General features: G+C 47.0%; 1 protein-coding gene across 1 annotated transcript in view; it reads right to left on the reverse strand.

The window, feature by feature from the left end:
• Positions 1–1,690: 1,690 nt before the first annotated feature.
• The window catches only part of AMFR (autocrine motility factor receptor), a 40,307-nt gene continuing 18,667 nt past the window's right edge, over positions 1,691–23,330 (reverse strand). The window contains exons 7-14 of the mRNA XM_070451271.1: positions 22,962–23,095; positions 21,999–22,109; positions 17,194–17,384; positions 15,352–15,455; positions 9,170–9,304; positions 7,014–7,097; positions 4,315–4,499; positions 1,691–3,487 (exon numbers count right to left, since the gene is read on the reverse strand). Coding sequence (XP_070307372.1) covers positions 3,340–3,487; positions 4,315–4,499; positions 7,014–7,097; positions 9,170–9,304; positions 15,352–15,455; positions 17,194–17,384; positions 21,999–22,109; positions 22,962–23,095 — 1,092 coding nt within the window. The 3' untranslated portion in view covers positions 1,691–3,339. The remainder of the gene's footprint in view (positions 3,488–4,314; positions 4,500–7,013; positions 7,098–9,169; positions 9,305–15,351; positions 15,456–17,193; positions 17,385–21,998; positions 22,110–22,961; positions 23,096–23,330) is intronic.

Here is a 23,330-nt window from a genome sequence, read left to right on the forward strand (position 1 = left end):
CTGGATGCCAGCAGTCCCCAGCAGGCTGAACACACACGGGATGACTGAGACCAGCACAGCCTGGCGCACGGAGTTGGCTCTCGATTCCCCTGGGTTGCCACGATTCTGCTGCAATTAAACTGCAAGTCAATTGAGACTGGGGACCTGGAGGAAACACAGCTCAGCAAAATCCTTGTGTCATGTCCTTGGGTCACTTAGTAGCCAAGCAGTCAAGTGCTCCACCCAGGAGATGGCAGGGACTGGGTGAGGTCAGTTAAGCAGACTCCTCCACACACCAGCAGCCCGGGAAGGCCTCTCCCTGGCACTGCCAGTGGCCTTTTAAATCTGGTGAGGATGGAGGGTAGGGGCTGACACTGCTGCAGAGATCATGGAGTACCAAGAGGCTAGTCCCCTTATATTACAAAGAATGGATCCAGAGCTCCTTAGCCAGGACAAGCCCGGTGAGCCAGCCAGGCTCTCCCCCAGGGCTTTTCCCACCGCTTCCCTCACCCCAACTTATCTGCAGGAGGAGGCGCGCCATCTCAGTTGATGGGAAGCCTGCGCTCTCAGGACCTGACTGAGAAGCTTGACTTCAGGACACGGGTCTGGGGGTGGGGGTGTTACAGATGAAAGGCTGAAGGATGCCATGGTTTCTGCACGTGGCATCACCTGAATTTCTCAAAAAAAGAGCCACAGGGTAACAGGGTTCTTGCCTAATTTGTTAGTTCTATAGGTAAGAACAACAGACATTTCTTTGCCCTGTCTTACTTAAAAAGGAATCCAGAAGCATTGTGCTTGGGAAGGGTGCAGGGAAAGACCAATTCAACTATTAGAACAAGACACGTGGGCGTGGAGCCTATGCGTCATGGTTTCCTGATGCTCCACAAGTGACTCTAATGTGCAGTCAGGTTCAGAACCACTCCTAAGAAAAAGAAGGGGTGAGAAGACGGGAGATGAAGGCGTCCCGAGGCAGGCAGGCTGAGTTGTCTGTTGACTAGCTGGGCAGCAGGACACGCACCTGTGCGTGCGAGGCCCCGCCCCACAGAGCTCTCAGCTTTACCCAGAGAGGACCACATCTGCTGGCCAAAGATCGAAGGGCACACGCTCTGCCCAGCTCAAGTGGGAAGCCAGGTCCATGTGGCCACCTGCGCACCCAAAATTCACATCAAAGAACTACAACATCCACAAGGATCATGGATCTCTATGGCAAATAAAAGCCTCAAAGTTGGGGGGTGGGGGACGGGGAGGAACCAAACTGGAAACCCAAGATGTCAAAAAGGTCAAAAGAAAATAAAGGGAGTGAGGGAGACCACTTCCAGAAGAGCCCAGAGAGGGCAAGGGCACCTCCACCACCGCTCACAGAACACCCAAACACCCTCAGTTTACAAACCTGAGCCAGCTTCCCGCTTCCACAGCGGTGCATGCTGGAGAAGCTGGCACAACCAAGGGGCTGGGGGCCACCCCATGGAATTGGGGGCTGGCCTAGCATCCTGCCCTTGCCTTTAGTCTGTCTCAGATATCCCCAAGAAGTGACAGAAGCCAAGAGACAGTAAGTGTACAGAATCCTTTCCTATGCAAGTGTAAAATCTAAGGGTGAATTTAGGACTTCTCTTTTGGGGTCATTTTAAAGGCATGTCTCCCCTGTGATCAGCGTCATATATCTCAGGACCCTCTAAAACTGACTCCAAAACATTCTCTCTTTTCACACATCTGAAACACATGGAATTGGTATCATCTTTATAGGTGCACATCATACACACGTACAAAATTATAAGGCAAAACCCACCAACCAAAACAAGACACACAAAATCAAAACACAATCTAATTTCTGCACTTCTGAAGAAAACTGTCTTAGCTCCAAGCCACACACAACACACTAAGACAGTTTGCTTTTTATTATTGTTGTTGTTGTTTTACAATAAAAACAAATAGCTATGCTCTCAGCAAAACAAATTTAAAAAGAAAAAAAATCACAGAAATTTACTAACAGCATTTCAAGATAAGGCTTTTGAAAGATTTATTGAAATAAATTATCTCAGCCTAAACACGTACTCATCGCTCTATTTTCAGTTACTTCTCAATATCCTAAAAACTTCGTTATGTAAAATACATTTAACTTTGCCAATTTTAGGTAATACTGGATTCTTCCCAAAAGGACTACCATAAAACTATGCTTTCAAACATTAAAAAAAAAAAAACCTTAATCCAGTAGGACATAAAACTGAACTACGTAAGCTATGATTGCGTGTTTCAAACCCTTCAAGTGAAATTTGTCAAGGATTTGAAAAAGTTCAGACCTGGGTCTGCTCCAAGGCAGGTGGACACAACACCTTACCTTTTAACCAACACAGTTATGAAAATGAAGGGTTCCAGGAAAGAAAGATACAAAAGGTATCATTTATTTCTTCAATGAAGCCCTCCAAGAAATACTCTCCCATCCCCCAAAGACCAAACCCACAGCCTTTGGCATTGCCTAATTGACTTTACCAACGAATTAAAACCACAAACCAAAGCTTGCTGCTTAACCCTGTCAGTGCTGACTTTTCCCATGTCTGGGGGCAGGTGGGCAGGGGACAATGAAATACAGAGGAGAAGATGGACACGCAGGGTGTACTCATAGATGGAGGAGCACCAGCATTAACGGAAGTAAAGCCAGCTCTGGACAGGGGGCTCGGAAAGTCCTGGGTGTCCTGGGACACAACTGTCAGCTCCTCACACCACATCCCTGGGCTTTCCCCTGCTCTGCTCCAGGTATCAAACCAAACACGGTTTTTCCATGATGCCCAGCCAGCCCAGGGGTCCAGAAGCCCGCAGCTCTGGCCTCACTCTGTAACATTTTGAATGCCTCCTCACTAAGAACAGCAGCTGGACAACAGAAATTACCCAGTGGTGTGGAGTCAGGCTCTGGCTGTCCATCTCCACACTGCTTTGTATGGATCCCCCTGCCTCCAACCCCCAACTGCTGCACACACACTTCCTGCCACATTTGGAGCTAAAGACACTGGCATCTGTTATGACTTCTGCATAAGGCAGTCAGGGACATTGCCTGCTTCAGGGTCTTTGGTTGCCCACTTCCTCTTGATCCTCCCCACCCCTCCAAAGTCCAGTCAGTGCAGAAGAGATCATGCCTAGAGTTAAAATGTGCAGTGTTTCTAAAGGGAAGAGAAATGTCACATAGAAAGTATTACAAAAAAGGATTAAATCTGTCAGCTGTCCAAACACTATTAAGACCACATGCTTTATACAGCGGCGATGCAGTCAAGCCCGCTTCTTCACACAGCGGGCACAGCTGGGGACAGGCCTCTTCAGCAGGCCGGGCACGCGGCTCGGGCGGAGGCAGCCAAGGAAGGCGAGGAAGCGCTAGGAGGTCTGCTGCTTCTGAAGTCTCCGCTCGGCCGCAGCGGCCAGCATCCTTCGACGCAGGGTCACAGGGTCAGAGGTCGTCCCTTCTGAGGGGAGGCAGCTCTCCGAGGCCGAGTCATCTTCAGAACTTCTGTTCAAGAAACGCCTACCAAAAACCAAAGGCGCAAGTGAGGGACCCGGGGAGCCCTGGAAGGCAGGCACACAGAAACACACCACATGCTCCCGCAATCCCCCCTTGCCCAGCACGGCCATCAAGCTGTCGCACAGCGCCACCCCATAAACAAGACACCCCTCCCTGAATGGGGGGGGTCTCTGCAGCGGAGGCTGCTCAGCCCCTCGCTCTCCTCCGCCCCCGCCCCCCACTAACACACACGGCGTGAAGTCCCGACTCACCAGGCTGGCGCTGGGCACCGAACCCACCCACGGGAACAGAGCACCAGCCCTGTCGCCAAACGTTTAACCACCGAGTGCCTGCCAAGTCAGGGAACATTCTCCCTCTGGCTGCCCCCATCGGGGCTAGGGCTTGTGGGGATGTGGCCCGTGCTCCGAGGCTGGCCGTGCACAGAGTGGCCAAGACGGAGGACTCGGGAGCTGGGCAGCAGGCCGGCGTGAGGACCCTGAGGCCTTGGTTTCTTCAGTTTTAAATCTGTTTAATGGGGATAATCACCATGCTCCCTCTTAAGAGTGAAGAGAATGAGAGAATAGCTAGCATAAAGGGTCTAGAACATGGTGGCACAGAAGTGCTAACCACAGGAGTGTGGGTGAAAGTGCCCACTGGGGACGCTGGCAGCACTGGCCAGAGGTTATCAGGTGGCACAGTATTACCAGATCCTCTGGCTTTTCAACAGAGATTTGAAATTGGAAATTGTAGGTGACAGGTGCTAGTTCTCCAGTGCTGGCATCTATGGCAAGGGCTTTCAGGCCCCAGGACTGGCGGGAGGTGCCGCCCAATGGCACTGCAGGCCCACTCACCTCCGCGCCTGCTGCAGGAGGTCATCCTTGCGTTGCACAAGCATGCGCTGCCTCTCGTCCGCAGACTTGGAGAAGCGGCTGCCCCGGGCCTCGAAGTCCTCCCCCTCACTGGGCTCCACCTCCAGCTCGCTGAAGTCCAGCGCCTCCTCCAGCCGAGGACTGAGGTCCAGCGGCACCCGCTCGGTCTGGACACGGGAAGCAAGGGGTTGCTGTGAGCAGTCCAGTTCCCCACTTGACCAGAGCCCCTCGTGATGCTCTTCTAGACCCCAAAGGAGACAGGCTGCCAGGCAGGGACTGACAAACACATGTCAGCAGACATGGGTTCCTGATGGGCAGGGCCTGACTCACCACGGCATGTTCAACATTGGGGAGTAAGTGAAGGATTACCAAATGGAAAACAGGAGCACCTCGAAACTGTACTCTCGGAAGACACACAAGTTAACTACTAATTTGCATTCTGGGAATTTTCTGTTCACCACTACTCATGGCTCTAAAATTTCAACAAGTCTTACCACATGTACTGCACAAATATTATACCCTCACTTGACTCTGAGAACAGCTAGGCAGATAAGAAGGGTAAATTCTTAGTATCTTTTTTAAAACTGACATGAGATCCTGTCCGTGAGTCACAGGATGTAATAATGGGACTCTCTCCATTACAGCAGCTGTGAAGGCCAAGACAATGCCCAAGTCCTCCATAGGCTTGGTTAGAGGCCATCGGTGTTGCTCGCGCTCCCAGACCCAGGCTGGCCAGCACCAGTCCAAGGCAAAGGCAGAGTTGAGGAGCAAGCGGCTAAGAGGCCTATTTTTAAGTTTCTGGTGGGAGCACTTCTCCAGCTTCTCAGCTGAGCAAGGAGTAACTTCAAGAGAATCCTGGGGCCTTACTTACATGCCCTAGACGCTGGGGGATATGGGGGCCAGTGATGACTAACACACAGCTGAGAAACCTAACAGGAAGAAACTGGCTTGTAGCAGATTTTAAAAAGGCTTTGACGGGAGCAACTTCAACCTCCACCAACTGTAAGGCACTGCTGTGTGCGCTCTGGGGAGGAGACATGGGTCCTACAGGAGGATCCAGCCCGAGGCTGCTGAAAGACTGCCCCAGAGGACCACTGGGAGGGGAGGGGAGCCCCATGAAGTAAGGGCTGGTTGCTGAAATACAGCCCAAGTTCAAAGGAAGAATACTCAAGGCTTCTGGTGCCAGAGAGGACAGAAAGATCTCTAAAACAACAGCTGTAACACACATGTATATGCGTGTGCACACACACACACCCCCGGGGTCACATGGCCCATGCTAACCCTCTCCCCTCCTGAGTCTGACCCTAGAGGAGTCGGGAAGAAGAGCGGGTGAGTGGAGGTGGAGGCAGAGATGGAAGCCCACCCTCAGGCCCTCACAGGCCTCCAAGCCTGATCCATGCAGGCCTGAGCTCGGGCAGAGGGAAGGCCTCGAATTAATGGGCAGAGCTGATCCGCTGACTGGGCTAAATCGAGGTGTTTATTAAGTGACTGTTTTCCAAGAACTTATTATTTCCTGAGGACAGCCAAAAGTGTTATATAGCAAGCTTCCTTGTAAAACAAGTACTTTCCTTTCACTACATTAAAAAAAAAAAAAAAAAAGTCAGAAACCTTCAGGCTCACTCTAAAAAGAAAGCTGGGAAATCAAGACAGAAATTGAATGTGCTGTACCCACAAGGCCACCCAGTAAGCCCAGCATCTAAATCAGAGCTAAGCCAGCTACAAAAACTGGAAAAGCAATGATCCCCTTCTTCAGAAGCCAGACACTATTTTACCAATACTGCACAACCCAGTTGCAGATTCGGATATGAACATGTTAACTCGGCAACAGATCTGAAGAAGTCTTAGGAGTTTTTAGTGTTTCCTGTTTGCAGGGAAAGACCCATGAGGTGAAAGCAGCTGCTTCCGAACAGCCCTGACCCCCAATGGAGGGAAGGCAGTGCCGTCCTCGGACCCCTTCCCTGTGTGGGGATCCCCACACATCTCTCACACACAACGAAACACAAAGGCAGGGTTGCTTGGGGGTTTTCAGTCCCTTAAGAAAGTTTCCAGCAAGTACGGTCATTGATAAGCAACTGGGAATTACAGAAAATGGATGTGAACTGGCACCCCAGGCTGTGGGGTGAAAAGCTCGGGGTGGAGGTACCTCTGCCCTGGACCCTGGACAGGGGAGCTGTTTTCAGTTGGGGGCAGTAACCCAAGGTCACCCAGAGTGGTTATCTACACAGATTTGGTTCCCAAGATAACCACGCTTCCCCCCACCCTGGGGGTCTCCTGTTTGTGAAATGTGTGGAAGTTCCTGAAAACGCTGAGCTCAACAAGAGAGGTGTGGGGGAGAATAACCTGATGACCTCGGCTCTGGAGAGTGGGGCCCATGTGGTCACCCCGAGTCCCCGGCCCAGCCCCACCGCACCCTTCCTAGTGCTACACTCAAATTCATGGTGGCAGGCCCGGCCAGGAGAGCATGGCCCCTTTCTCCTCCAGGTCCTGAAGACAGTCCCCAGGGAGTGGGCTGCCGGCCACACCCGGGCACAGTGAAGTTTGTTAGCCCCACACGCTGAGACAGGACTGGCACACGGGCTGCTCGCTACTCGAGCGCTCAGTCACGCCAGCATCAGAGGCGGACGACGACCGCCGCCAGGCGCCCCACCCCACTCCTCCTCGCTCTAGGGCATAGGCCTTACCTGAACAGAAGCTTCTTCGTCCTCCTGCTCGCCGTTGGGCCTTTCCACAGGGCTGTTCAATGCGGGCCTGATGCTCTCTGACCGCTGGAAGAGACATCACAGCAGAATGCAGAGCCGCTCCGAACTCAAGAACAGGTGCGGGGCCGGGGGCGGGGGGAGAGCCACCACCGACAGGCTGAGCTCAGCCAGCCCCCAGCATCCAAGACACGAGGACGCTAGATTAACGACCCGACAGAGGAGTCTGAGGCCTGTCCGAGTGTCATCAGTGCTAACGTCCCTTTCAGTAATAATAACTGTACCACGACAAGCAGGACAGACAGAACACTGTGGAAAAGCCCTGACGCGGCCACCTAATCCACCTCCTCAGCGTCCTACGAACTAGGTGCCGCTGTTCTCACGCTCAGCCAGGCTGACATCCTGGCCGACACGGCAGACACCCCGGGACCCTGTCCTCGTCCCTGCAGGTCTGGCCCCTCGGTGCTGGCTGGCTGGTTTCTGTATTTCATCGCCCGAGAACTCACTCTGGCTGTGTGAGGGACCTCCGTGCTCCTCAGAGGAAGCCCTCTGCCAACAACTGATGGGAAATGGTGTATAAACACCCTGGCTCCTCTTCCCTCAGGAGGCACATGAATTCTACACTGGATCCTAGAAGCCTCCAGTGGTCTCAAGCTCTAGACACCCATGAGGGTGAACTGTTGGACAAGTCCTTAGCCCACCTCACAGTCCCACCTGCTGCCTGTGTTTCCTAGACTCCTTCCCATAGTTCCCAGAAAATGTCACTCAGTCGTGTCCAACTTTGCAATCCCATGGACTACAGTCCGCCAGGCTCCTACGTCTATGGAATTCTCCAGGCAAGAATACTGGAGTGGGTAGCCATTGCCTTCTCCAGGGGATCTTTCCAACCCAGGGATTGAACCTGGGTCTCCTGTATTGCAGGCAGATTCTTTACCATTTGAGCCACCAGGGAAGTATTGCATGGTTCCCAGAACACTTCTCAAATTAACTACTGGCATCCACATCCTTCTCAGAGTCTGCTCCCAGAGCCACAGCCAGTTCCTACAGGTAAGGACCACAGAGCCACCTCTAATACCTCAACCCCTTTGAGTACCAATTCCAGGCTTATTCCCTCTTCAAAGATTCTCACATTTCAAGATTTTTACTAACAGATTTCCATGTTTTGGCATATCACAACCGAGTAACTTCTTGGTATATGATAGCCTGCATGTGGCTCAGTCACTTAGTTGTGTCTGACTCTTTGTGACCTTATGGACTGTAGTCCGCCAGGCTCCTCTGGCCATGGGATTCTCCAGGCAAGAATACTGGAGTGGATTGCTGTTTCCTTCTCCAGGGGATCTTCCTGGCCCAGGGATCCAACCCACATCTCCTGCATTGGCAGGCGGATTCTTTACCACTGAGCCACTTGGGAAGCTCTTATGATACTCTAATCACATATTCATTCCTTGGTCCTGCCAGAAAGCTTGTCTTTAAAATGTCAATACTTCTTGTACCCATCAAAGAGAGTTTATGATGGGCCCGGAGACAGGACCTTTTTTAAAAAAGTTAAAAATACAAGCCTCACACAGAGAGGAACTATACCCAGTGGAAAGCCACACTGATGTGCAAAGCCAGCTGAGGACAAAGGGTGCTGTCTCCCCCGGCCAGGGTTGGCAAACTGCAGCCTATAGGATAAGTTACTCCAATGGTTTCTGTAAATAAAGTTTTACTGGAACACAGTCATGTACATTCATTTTCATGTTGTCCACAGCTACTTCAGCACTGCAGCATGGAATTAAGAAGCTACAACAGATAATGCATGCCTTGCAGGGCCTAAAATACTTCAATCTGCCTTTTATAGAAAAAGACTGCCAATCCTTGTCAAAAAGTGAACTGATACTATGACCTCCTGGACTGGTGAGGGCAGACTGGTTTGGGGGATACATCTGCATAAAAAATCAGCCAAATATCTGTGTCCTTGCCTTCAGCCAAGCCTCCTGGATGAGCCTGCTCTCAATCATAATTTGGAAAGAGGGAATTCACAGAAACCCTTCATCAAATCATAAATGATTCTCAGCTGTTAAGTAACTAAAAAGTTAATTTAGAAGATGAAACCTTGGTGAGGACAGAATTCACTTGTCATGCCTGAACCCTCAGTTTACCTGTGTGGGAAAAGGTACTTGAATCCGTCCTTCCAGAATGTTGTCTGTTGTTATTTCAACCGAGCGTGTCAGCTGGAGGTCTTGTAGTACCAGGTGGTATGGCACCTGGGGAAACATCTCTTGAATCTGATGAGCCTGCAGGGAGACAAAGAGGCCACGGAAGCGGTCACTCTCAACAGTTACTCCCTGAGGTCACGGGGTGAGGCAGGCTCTGGGCACTCAACTCGGTGACCTGCCGTGAAAACACAAGGATGGGGGGCACCGCCACGCTGCAGGCCACCGCCACACTCAGTAGTTCTCCAGAAGGCCAAAGGGAAACCTTGGTGACGGCATCAACTCCAAATAAAAAAAGCATAGAAATATGATCCTGAGGCAGACTGAATTAGAATATTCTAGCTTTAAAAAGTATTCATTTTATTCAATCCTGGGTTTTGGCACCAAAAAATAAATAAATAAATAAGCTCAGTAACAGGTATACAAACATATTCTCCTTAAAGTTATATATTCCTAGAAGGAACAACAGATGAAATTCAAATGTGTTGTGTGAATATTCCACTCAAAAGGCTATGTACTATAAAACGGTAACAGTGCTAGTTGCTCAGTCATGTCTGACTCTTTGCGACCCCACAGAGTCTAGCCTGTCAGGCTCCTGTTTTCCTGGCATTCTCCAGGCAAGAATACTGGAATGGGTTGCCATTCCCTTCTCCAGAGGATCTTCCCAACCCAGGGATCGAACCTGGGTCTCCCACATTGCAGGCAGATTCTTCACAGTCTAAGGATTCCATTTATGTGACATTCCAGAATAAGCAAAATTATAAGGGTAGAAAACCAATAGGTGGTTCCGAGAGGCAGGGGGTGGAAGCAGAAGTGATTGCAAAGGGCACAACGGAATCTGAGGGAGGGGGAACGGAGCTGCCCTGGGTTTTCATTATGGTGCCGGTTACACTACTGAATGGGTCTGACAAAACTCATAGAGGTAGTTACTAAAAACACTGAACTTACTGTACGTAAGTCACACTTTGGCCAGGGGGTGGGGGGGAGATTCTAAAGAATGTAATTGCTAATACTGCTCCAGAGCTGAAGTTTAACTGTACTCTAGAAATATCACGGAGGCCATCAGGGCTCTAGGTGGTCAAATGTACAGAGGGGAGCAGGCAGAGATCTCACACGCCACCACCTCACACTTTCATTTGAGCAGCTCCAGATGTTTTTCTCATGCATGTATATTTATTTTATAAATACTTATATTCATGGTTTTTTATGTGGAAAAAGTCCCAATCATCAAAAGAAAAAATGAGGAGGAAAAATATAACTGCTTTGGGGGCACAAGAAAGTTTACTGTTGGAAGAGGACCATGTTGTTGTAACTGTCGAAAGAGGGGCAATGTGTCTCAACATCAGTCCGAGAAAGGAAAGACCAGGGTGAAACCTGCTTAAAGCTTTGCTTGGGGTCATTGTTAGAGCAGAGAGGGAAAGACATGTGTGTAGCACAGAAGGACCTGGTGCTCTGCGGTCCTGGGATCCCTGTGTTGTTTCTATGAACATGAGTTGATCATCTTTCAAAACCCAGGTCAAGTCAAAGCTAACTGGGCAATGGTTCACAACAACCTGGATAATCAAATAACATTCTTCTCTATTCATAAACAGTGCCCCCTTTGTTTCCCAAATAAAGCAAGTCCAAAGCATTTCTCCCAGAAAACCCAGCAAATTATATATTAGATCTTTATAAAAAATATATTGTGCCAGTAAATTAGTTGTGCTAAAAATAGGCTATTCCAATCCACTGTGGATGGGGAGGAAGAACACCAGGATCTGTTTAGAATTCTAAACACATCAATTCCAAGGTAATTCTCATTCCTGGGAGGTTTATACGCCCACGGATTCTGACTTTTTTAAGGGGGCAGGTGAGGTGATCTGCCTGAAGAGCTTCAACAGCTGACTGAGCCTAAAGTACCCACGCAGAGCATCGGGGCGGCCACATTCCCAGGCCATCTGCCCTCACGACGTCTCTCTCTCTCTCTCTGCTGATGACCTGGCTGAGTGCTTCACTGAGACAGCAGAAGCCAGCAGGAAACCTGGTCTTTTTTTTTTTTTAATGTCAAAATCATATACAATCACCCATCTTAACCATTTCTAAGTATACAGCAGTGTTAACTACACACACACTGCTGTGCAAGACATCCCCAGAATACCGTCATCTTGGCAAAACCACAACACCCACGGAACAGCAACGCCCCACTTCCCCCTTCCCCAGGCAGCCATTCTACTTCCAAGAGTCTCAGTAATTTAGATACCTCATGTGAGTGGAATCACACAGTATTTGTCTTTTTTTGTAACTAGCTGATTTCACTTAGCACAATATCCTCAAAGTTTTTTGGTTGGCTGAATCATGCTCCCATTGTGTGAACAGACCATTTCCATAATCCATTCATCGCTTATGGACACGTAGGTTGCTTCTACCTAAATGGTTACTATGAGCCATGCCTTTTTAAAAAACTGCCTCAAAATGACACGCCTGTAGCCATGTTCATCCCTCCCCCAACCAAGGTGAATGCGTCTCTCCCGGCTCTGGCACCCAGCCCACCCTCCACCTCAAGAACTGCACCTTCAGTTAACTTTGTCCTGTACCATCAATCTCTCCCCTTCTAGTGATCACTCCTATCTGCATACCAAGCATGCGTTAGAATCTTTTTAAAAAGACTCTTGGGTACAGAAAAGAATTAAAAGCAGGGTCTCAAAGAGATATTTGTACACCCATATTCATAGTCCCATTACTCACAATAGCTAAAACATGGAAGCAACTCAAGTGTCCACTGACAGATGAATGGATAAGCCAAATGTGGTCTATCCATACAAAGGGATATTTATTTAACCTTAAGAAGGAAGGAAACTCTGACACATCACAGCTGAACCTTGGGAACATTAAGCTTAGTAAAATACGCCAGTCACACACACAAAAAATTTTATGATTCTGCTTATATGAGGTCCCTAAAGTAGTCAAATTCATAGAGAAAGAAAGGAGAATGGTGGTTGCAGTGGCTAGGAAGGAGGGAATGGGGAGTTACTGCTTATTGGGTTTGGGGCTTCAGTTTTGCAAGATGAAGAGTTCTGGAAATGGATGGTGGTAAGAGTTGCATAAAAACATAAATATACTTAATATCATTGAATTGTACACTTAAAAATGGTTAAGTGTACAGTATGTGACTCACTGGAAAAGACTCTGATGTTGGGAAAGATTGAGGGCATGAGAAGGGGGCAACAGAGGATGAGACGGTGGGATGGCATCACTGACTCACTGGATATGAGTTTGAGCAAACTCCAGGAGATAGTGAAGAACAGGGAAGCCTGGTGTGCTGCAGTTCATGGGGTTGCAAAGAGTCAGACACGACTGAGCAGCTGAACAACAAACAACAAAAAGTAGGGGGAAAAAGATGACCCATGGGGAAAAGAAAAAGAATACATACTTAGCACTCGCTTCTGTGTGTATGTCAACACTGTGGAAGTTCACAACACAGAAAAAACTAACCAAAATCATTATTCCGTGAGAGGAGGGAGTCTGGGCAGATGGAGGCAAGGACAGGAGTGTGACTTCACCAGATACTCTATAGGTTTTTTTTTTTTGATTTTGGGGGTTTTTTGGTCATGGCTCAAAGCATGTGGAATCTTATTTCACTGACCAGGGATGGAACCTACGCCCCTTGCAGCGGAAGTGGAAGCATGGAGTCTTAACCGCTGAACCACCAGAGAAATTCCCTACAGGTTCTGAAATTTGTGGATCAATGGCCTGCTCAAAAATTAAAAAAAAAAAAAATCAATAAAAACTCCTCTGATGGCACACCCCTATTAAGCTACCACCTTACTTCTTTGCGCCATCTTGTAACACACTGCCAGCTACTGACTGTCTTCAGCTCCCACTCAATTTCCAATCCAACAATCTAGCATTCAACCCCTCAAGCCATGGAAACGGCTTGTTCCTCTTCAGCTGATAACCACCTCCACTCTGCCACACTCGAGATGCACTTCTCTGACTTCATCTGCTAAGAATTACCACACATCTGACCTGCCTCTTCTCCTGGGGTTTCCTTCCGTCTCAATCATGGCTCCTCTCTCTCTGCCAGACCTCAGTCCTGAGCCCTCTTCTCTTCATGAGCCACCTTCTTTCCCCTGAAGAGATCCAGTCCCCTACGACTTAAAGCTCCCAAACGTCTCTCTCCAGCTGGATCTCCTTCTCGAAGTCCACAACTGTCTGCATGACACCTCTCCTTGGCTGCCTCATGGACACCCTAACATCCCCGGCCAAACAGAGGGCCGAGGTCCCGTCCTCCATCTGCTCCTCCCTCAGTCCTGCCCATCTCAATACCTGGTACCAGTGTCTGCTCAACTGCTTAACTGAAAACCAACACTCCGCTCACCCCACTACCCTACATCCAAACCAAAAGCACCGTCAAGTCCTATCAGCTCATCTTCAAAAAGCCTTCAGTCTGCCATTTCTTTTCACCTTTATTACCAACACCCTGGTCCAAGCCGCCATCCTTTTTTGCCTGAACTATTGCAACAGCCTCCTAACTGGTCGTGCTGGTTCCATTTCCGCCCCTGTAAATGTCATTCTCTCAGAAGTAAATTATTCTCTGCTAACGGTCCTGTCAGTCACAGTCACCTGGGGGAGGAGAAAAAAAAAAGCCCCACATGGCCCACTAACACTTTCATTACAGAATCCAAACTGGACCGTGGCCTACACATCCCCCCGTGACCTACTCTGCAGCCTCGATCATGTCACAGTCTTGGTTTCAACTCACACGCTCCAACCACAATCACTTCCCTTAGTTTCCAGAACATTTTCACCTCATGGCCATTGCACCTACTGTTTCCACCACCTCCTTTTCACCCTTCCTGTCTCAGCTTAAATATCACCTCTTGAGTCTTCTCTGAATGTCTCTTCTACAACAGTCTGTACTCACCACGCCACATTACCTGCCCTACAGCCTCCAGAGCCCTCATCCCCATTGGAATGACCTTGTCTGTTTGTGTTTACAGTCAGTCTCCCTCTCTCCCCCCACAAAGAACTCACACTTCTCGAGAGGACTCCTGTCCACCCTGTTGACACTCCAGGTGCTACGCAATTTGTTGACACGGCACAGAGCCTGTCTTGGGAACAGGCTTTCACTACACATTTGTTGAATAAATACACTAAGATAAATTAATGGACAAACAAATGAACCAAGTACTGGCCAGGCCTGCCCATGTCAACCAGAGGCCCTATTCAGGCAGGAATAACACAGTTTACATTTTTAAGACTCTTGCATTTATCATCATAATGAACACTACATTTCAACAGTGGCGAGTCAGTGAAGATCAGATGACAAAGCTTTAGAAAATACACAGAATCTTGAAGTATTTGGACAATATCCTTGAATGAGCCAAGAGTATGCCTCAACATCTCACAGTGTATGTGTTTGCGTGTATAAACACACACACTTACGTCCACAGCCATATATGTACGTATAAGGGTGCGTGTGAATGTATACTCATTTATTTTGGAAAGGGAGGAGATGGGAGTCAAAACAACACACTTGGTAGGCCTACTACAATTTTTAACAAAAATCAGATCATTCACTCAAGTCAGTAGCTCCCCAGATACTTTTGGTGAAAATCAAGAGAAGCCCCAAGAATAGGGAAGATCACAAGAGTGACCCTAGTAGAGCTCGGAAAAGGTTACATATCTGCCACATCAGTAAAATGAAAGCTCGCATCTAAGCCAGTTTCAATTTTTTTTTCTTGGTAATTATTTAAATTTTGTTTCAAAGTTTTTACAACGTTACGTTGGTTTCTGCCATACAACCATGCAAATCAGCCACAGTTATACACACACCCTCCTTCCCTAGCCTCCTTCCGCCCCTCCCACCCCACCTCTCCACTTCTCACCCGCTCTCCACCTCACACCTCCCAGTGTACACGTTGGTGCTACTTTCCCCGTTCGTCCCACTCTCCCCCCTACATCTGTGCTTCCATTCCCTCCCTGCACAGGAATTGAAGTGGTCCCGATGAATACGATGCCCCTGAAAACCCCGTCGTTTCGCCAGAGCAGAGTGAGTCCAGCTGGGTCACGCACGTGGCACACGCTCTCCAGCTTCTCCTTCCCTCCTGATTAATAAGCTCCTTCTGAAAGCAGTGAGCGCTTCTTACCATTGCATTGAGCTGGGAGTTGCTTGCCTGCGTAATGCCTAGAATGTTGGTGGTGTGCATCACTTCGACTGAGAAACTCGGCAGCCAACTCGCGATCCGGGACCCTGAAACAAACGAGAGTCCAGCACAGGTTTGAGAGGCCTCCCTCCTCATGTTAGCTACCACGTGAGTGTCACTACTAGCCAGGGCTTCCTTTACACCAGGCCTCTGACCAAGTGTCAATTCTCACTAAAACCCCTCCTGCGTTTATTATTATTATTCCTGTTTTACTCTTCTCAGGGATTTGACTCCAGTGCTCCTGTTGGTCCCCAAGGCACTCAGAAGTTGGGTAACTTGTCCAAGATCCAGCACTTAGTTACAGTGGCCAGGACCTGAAGCCACACAGTCAGGTTCCAAGACACTTCTCTGCTGGGCTGGCCCGCACTCCAGCGGCCTTGGACCCACACAGACGCCATCCCTCCCACAGCCTGCACAGTCAGGAAGGTGTTTGGGCTGCAAAGCTGCTACAGGAGCTGACCTTTCATTCTTCTCTTCGCACTACTCATAAACACTACTCACCCGGAGACATTTTCATGAAGTAGTTTCTACTTAATAATCTGGTTTAAAGACTTTATTTTTCTCATTCAAAATGCTTCTCCAACAGCACTACAACACAGGCTGCTGGACTAAGGGTACCAAGAAGCCTGCCGCTGCTGCCATGGCCCTAAGGAAGGGGGTCCTAAGCTACGCGATCATGGGCGTCGGCACTAAAACAGCCCCACGTCAAGCCACACATTTAAGGAGGATTTTCCTCTCCTTCACAAAGGAGCACTGAGGCCCGCAATGTCAAACAAGCTCAAGGGCCACTCAAAAGTCTTGCCTGGACAGTTTGTGCCCAAGAAAAAACTGGATACCTATTTCATGTACTTACTAAAGAGAAATAAAGTTGCCTTTATCAATTTGGACTAGGTTTTCAGTAATAACTCATAAGAAATAGCTTACATAGCCAGAACCTATGTCAAAGACCCGCTTGTCTATTTCAGAAGTCTGATGAGGAAGAGGTCTTAATTAGCAGCCACAAAGCGGCCCCTCTACACCTGCTCAGCCAGCCAGGCGGTCACGTTCCCCTCTTCTCAGAGTGGACTCCGCTCCTCTGGTCCTTCCTATCAGGGGTTTCAACGTGTTGCCACTCCAGCTGTGTCCCACCCTTGGAAACTCAAATCAGAGACAGGAAGAACATTCCTCCTAAACAAATAATCTAGGGACACCTACTTTAGAGTAGGAAATATGAACTCAGCATTTAGTGGTATTGAAACTGATGAAAATCAGCAATGATCCAATGTAATGTGAATTAAGGGATGAGAAACCAGTTACTGATATGGTACCCATGATCTTAGAATTTTAAGTGTTGTTTTATAATGAATACAACTCTTTCCAACATTCTGGAAGGCTGAACATTCATATCTCATGGACAAAGCAAGAGGGTTCCAGCTCTGATTCTCCTTCTAGTACTCACTGGAGTGACTATTCAGTGACCCTTCATTATATGCTTAAGTATTATACCAATGTAATAAGTTGTTAGCAACAGTTGACTATTAAAGTGATTAAGCTCACTCCTGCAGGCATGGCTGATTCAACTGTAACTACTTTCACCTCCTTGCACCCTCTTCCTCCCCCAATTCACATAGAATCTAGCAAAGTGCCTAGTATAGACTAACTCCTCAGTGTTATCCATACTTACTGAACATTGTCAGTTCAAACTGAAATTATTAAACTAGCCCATCCAGGACAAGTTATAATGAAAACAGTTCCCCTAAGAGGAGAACACCCTGCAGGTGGTTTTAGAGGTTGAAACCAACTAACCGTCAAAGTGGAAGAAGTGATTGTGTTGGTTTAAGCGAGGTCTGCCTTCGGCTGCCGCCACAGGAACCAAATTCTCATCCAGGTTCTCTCCTGGATGGTCTTCCCGGACACGATTATTGTCAGCAATGTTAAGAGACATCCTGCATGTGGGGCAGGAGGTGTCTTGTTCTAGCCAGGAACGAAGACAGGAGCTACCAAAAAGTCCAAAATAAGATATTCTTAGCATATTTTGCGAGAATTCACCAGAAGTACTCTGAATGTATCAGTGAGTTGTAATTTTACTTTCTATTCACCATTAGCAAGATTTAAACGTTGAGAAACACTTGCTGACACTGCCTGTCGCCCTGCTTCACCCTAGTGTACTTCTGGTGCATCCTGCCCTGAACATCAATTCGTTAGTGTACACGGTCATCCACAAGTTCCCAGGCATGACCCTTTTTCAGTAAGACTTCCTCATACAGCTCACCATTTTCCTCTCCAGCTCAATCTGACTAACTTCCAATCCAACACCCTTGCCTCCCAAGTCTTTGAACCCTCACTCCAATGATCTGTTCTCTCACTCTACTTTAGCTACCCACTAACATGGTCAAAACCTTGGCCTTCTCATCAAAATCATGACTTCAAAGCTCTTATTTTCCAGCTTACTATCTCTCTGCCAGAAGAGTGTATGACAGTAATGTTCCAAAATAATGAATGTGGAAGTTCAATGCTCTCAAATTTAGAAATAATAAAGTACCTATAACTCCTGTTTGTGATCATGCAATTATTAGCCAAATAAATGATATTTTTAAAAGTTCATGCTCCTTTAATCAACACCCTTAAATCACACTTCTAGTTACACCAGCCTTGTGTGGGGCTCAAAAAGTATGTAAAATCCTTGCCTTCCAACAATGCTACAGGTGACACACTTTTCATAAGCAAATCTAATTTTACTTCATACTTCCAGCTCAAATGGATCAGTGACCTAAATGTAAGGGATAAAACCATAAAACTACTAGAAAAAAACTATCATGAACTCAGATTTGGCAATGGATTCTTAGATCTGACACTCAAAATATGAGCTACAAAAGAAAGAATGGGTAAATTGGATTTCATTAGAAACTTAAAAGGTATACATCAGAGGATATTACCAAGAAAGTGAGAAGACAAGCTACCAAATGGGAGAAAGTATTTGCAAATCATACATCTGTTAAGGGTTCAGTATTCAGAATACATGAAGAACTCTTACAACTCATCAACAGAAAGAAAAACAACCCAAATAAGATAGGATAATCTGACTTCAACAGACAGTCTCCAAAGAGAATGCACAAATGCACCAACAAGCATGTGAAACAATGATCAGCATCATTGGTTAATAATGAAATGAAATGCAAATCAAACCACAATGAGAAACCACTTTACAACCTTTAAGATGGCTATTATCTAATGTAAAATGTAACAGGTATACTAGCTATAGAAAACAGTATGACAGTTCCTCAAAAACAGAATTATCACATGATCCAGTAATTCCACCTCTGGGTATATACCCTAAAGAACTGAAAGCAGGGTCTTGAAAAGAAATTTGTACCCCCATGTTTGCAGCAGCATTATTCATGATAACCTGAGAAGGCGGAAACCACCTAAATGTCTGTTGACAGACGAATGGATAAACACAATGTGATACATTCACACAATGGAATATTTTTCAGCTTTAGAAAGGAATGAAATTCTGACACATGTTACAACATGGATGAACCTTGAAGACATTATGCTAAGTGAAAAAAGCCAGACATAAAAGGACAAATATTGTACAATGTGCTATTGTGTGAGAGTTGAGAAAACAGAAAGGTAGTTGCCAAGGACTGAGGAGAAGGGGAGACTATGGAGTTATTGTTTGATGAGTATAGCGTGTCAGTCTGGGAAGATGAAAATGTTTTGGAGATGGATGGTGGTAAAGGTTGCCCGACAATGTGAATGTACTCAATGTCACTGAACTGGTACACTTAAAAATGGTTAAACGGTAAAATTTATGTTATGTAAACATTTTCAAGGGTTCCCCTGGTGGCTCAGACAGTAAAGTATCTGCCTGCAATGCAAGAGACCTGGGTTCAATCTCTAGGTCAGGAAGATCCCCTGGAGAAGGGAATGGCTACCCACTCCAGGATTCTTACCTGGAGAATTCCACGGACAGAGGAGCCTGGTGGGCTATAGTCCATGAGGTCACAAAGAGTTGGACACAACTGAGCAACTAACACTTTTCACTTCATACATTTTTTACCACAACAAAAACATCACATTTGAGAACTATCATTAAAAAAAAAAAAAACCCACCATAATGAGATAACACTTCTTATCAACCAAAATGGCTATAATAAGAAAAAACAAAAAACAGTAAATATTGTTGAGGATCTGAAGAAACTGGAACCCTCATACATTGCTGATAGGATGTAAAATGTTGCAGCTGCTGTGGGAAAATCTGGTGGTTCTTCAAGAAGTTAAACATAGAATTGCCCTATGACTCAGCAATTTCACTCCTGAAGTATATACTGAAAAGAATTAAAAACATGTACACCAACAGATACAGATACCTGTTCACAAATGTTTATATTAATAGCAGCATCATTTGGAATAGCTAAAAAGTGGAAGAATGGAGGGTCCATCAACAGAAGAATGGATAAACAGATTGTTCAATTGTTATAAAAAATGTTTAACTCAGTCATAACAAGGAATGACGTACTGAAATATGCTACAACTTGGATGACTTTGAAAATTTCATGCTTAGTAAAAGAAGGCAGTCACAAGAAGTCACATATTGTATGCTTCCTTTCATATGGACTTTCCAGAAAAGGCAAACCCACAGAGACAGGGAGCGGATTACCGGCTGCCAGGTCATGTGGAGAGGAAGGAATGGGGAGTGACTCACTGCAACGGACATGAGGGGCTATTCTGGGTGAGGGACAAGTTCTGAAACTCAGGAGAGTGCTGCTGAACCACACTGTGAGTGCACCAAATGCCACCGAATCGCATACTTTAGGATGGCTGATTGTGTACTCTATGAATTTTGCCTCAGTTAAAAAAACTAAATCCTAAAATGAATCTAACCAAATGCTTGAAAACATTTCTTCTGGAGTGAAATATACTCTTTTGAGCTATTCTTCCAAACTTTCTCCAAGCTCCTTAGGAACTATCTGACAGTTTTTGAGAAATGCGTGTCTCTGGTCTTCCAACCTCAGTAATCAGCACCACCATCCATCCAGTCGCTCAGCTGCAAAACTAGAAGAATCCTCGACACCTTACGTTCCTCTCTCACAGCCAGTCTAGCAGCATGTGCCTCCTATTTCTTCTTACACCTGTCCACCCCTCTCCTGCTCCTCTCCCACTGCTCTAGCCCACACGCCTCTCGGCGCCCATCCTAACCCCTGCAGCCCTTACTAACTAGCCTCCCCGATCTCTCCCAGCTGCATATCTGATCCCGAACCCCTACTTTAAAACCTTCCACGGCCCTCAGTTCCCTGCAAGGTGACTCAGGCCCGTGTCTTCTGCCTCAGCAAACACCACTCGACCCTCTGACATCCTGAACTCCTGCCACACGGGTTCTCTTTCATTCCTTGGATACACCAGACTCCCTTTTGCTTCAGTAACGTTCCCTCTGCCTCAAAGGCTCCTCCACCTGATCCCTTCTTTTGATGCCTTCACGCCTACTCACTGTCAGGAGTCACCTTCTCCAGGTGTCAGATTCCTCTGTTACAAGCTCTCAAGGACCATATTCCTTTTCTTTAGAGCACTTGTCTCAATTTATCCTTACATGCTCATAAACACTCCTGCTTAATTCATGTCTGTCTCCTCCATTAGGCTGAACACTTTGTGAAACAAAGACCACCTCTGTCATTTTAACGTTATTTCCCAGAAAACATTTCAGCAGCCAGCACATTTAAAAAAAAAAAAAAAATCAATAAATTTGTTGAGTTACTGATACTCCAGCTCCAAAGTCTTTCTAATGCTAAAGAGGAGAAGAAAAACTATTTGGGAATACAAAATAAAGAAAGGAAGATTAAAGATGTAAAGATTATAACTTCCTCAATATGCAAGACTGACCACAGATACAAAAGGTCAAGAGATACCTCAAGGTCTATCAACATGAAAAACATCCAATCTACAAACAGAATGGTTTAGGATTTAGGTTGAACAGACACAGTCCGTATGAGAGCTCTAAAACTGAATAACATTAGGAGGTGAGGACTACAACAGCGAGAGACAAGGACTCGCAGGGGACAGAAGAGCCTGCACTGCACACAGATCTAGTCCAGCCGTGGAGGTTCTGTAATCCCTGATGACACAGTCACAGTTCTGGGCTGCGTACTGTCTCTGGTCTGATCCCCATCCCATCACACTGCCCTGGTGTGTGTTTCTATGCTGCTTCTGGGCATGCACGAAATGCACAAATAAACATTCTCACCCCAATAAAGGTGAGAAAAGGGAATAAGCTGTTGGAAAGCAAGGATTCCTCCACCCCTTTGTTTTAAGTCTTAAGGGCCTATGTGTTATACCTCAGAGTTTACAGAGAAGGAATGTGAAGACAGCTAACACATCCAGAAATTGAGATGGCACACTGTGAGTGGGGAACAATCCTGCCATGTAGGGAAGAGGCTGAGAAATAAGGCAGACGCTCCCAGGCCCCCCCCACCCCACTCAGTACCAGCACCACGGCCAGTCTGAGGGAACGCGCCCACTCTTCAGCTAAGGTTGGTCTTAAGCCCCGGCACAAGAAGCATCCTTGTGGCCTGGACAGAACACCAGTCCCACGTGGCCCCCTGCAAAGCTCCTACTTGTGGAAAAGATGTCCACAGGGCAGTTTCCTCGCAGCCTGCATGGAGTCCCAGCAGATGGCGCAGTCATCATTATTGACAGCCAGCTCCTCTGGAGTTGCCACTGCAAACCTAGGAGAAAAGAAAATGAGAACCATCACAGAGTGCAGCTGGCAGGGGTCTGCGTCAGCCCCACGTGCAGACACTGAGCATCACTTACACACAGACGTCACCTCCAACAGCACAGTTACAGCGGAGTCACGTTTAACACAGAAGCTCCACCCACCAAAACCATGCAACCATGTGCTGCTCTTCAGAGATCATCAAAGAGCAAGACACCTATACACAGAAACCGACTGTGTCATAACACAGTGGCCCTTGTTAATGATGACTTGAGCGAACATTTCTGGGCAGATTAGAGGAGTTAAGACACCTCAGAGAGCCAAACTGCTCCCCTGGACACAAAAAAGATGCCTGTTAATCTCACACCTTTCAGGCTTGGTTCAGCCTCAGGATGCCAAGTGAACACCTCAGTGAGGTTAGAGTGTGAGAGACAGAATGTGTGTGTGTGTGTCTGTTTGTGTATGTAAGCACGAATGTGTAAGGAATAAAAAGGGCAGAAGCCCAAGGAGACTTCCATTTAATAATATTGATAAAAATAACGATGTAATAAAAGAAACTAATATTTACCCAGTACTGTTCTAAGTATATTATGTTCATTATCCCACTGAATCCACCCAACATTCCAGGAAGAAGGTATTGTTATTATCCCTAGGCTTAAGCAGCCCAGGCACAGGGAGGTAAGTAAATTGTCCAGAATCACACGGTAACTAAGTGGGCTTCACATCCAGGCAGCCTGACTCCTGAGCCTGCACTCTTCATCATTTCATTAACAGCTGCAAAAAGCAGGGATATAACCCAGAATCTGTTATTATTAAAGATCTCAAATGTGTCAACATGGGTGGCATCAATCTGCTGACTCACCTGGCTTCCATGTTTCCGACCACTCGCAAATAGTTCTTGTGCCGGCGGATGCGACGCTGTACTTCATGAAACAGGTAACGCAGCTGCATGAAGATGACCAAGCTGGCCATGGACAACCAGATGTTGCCAAATAACTTGATGAGAGGGCGAGAGAATAAAATGTACAATAAAAGTCAACGTGAACTTGCTAGCACTAAGGGTGAGGCAAGCAACAGAAGGTCTGAATCGTGGGTAAAGGTGGACAGGAGCAGTCACTTGGGAAGCAAATGCACATACTTCTCTCACGACCCTGAACACTGTCCATGCGCCTGGGCCTAGTCATGCCATCAACAGCCATCTTTTCTGAGGAACTCATCAGAAATTTTAAAG

The sequence above is a fragment of the Odocoileus virginianus genome, chromosome 20 (assembly GCF_023699985.2).
Source record: "Odocoileus virginianus isolate 20LAN1187 ecotype Illinois chromosome 20, Ovbor_1.2, whole genome shotgun sequence".
Classification (NCBI taxonomy): Eukaryota; Metazoa; Chordata; class Mammalia; order Artiodactyla; family Cervidae; genus Odocoileus; species Odocoileus virginianus.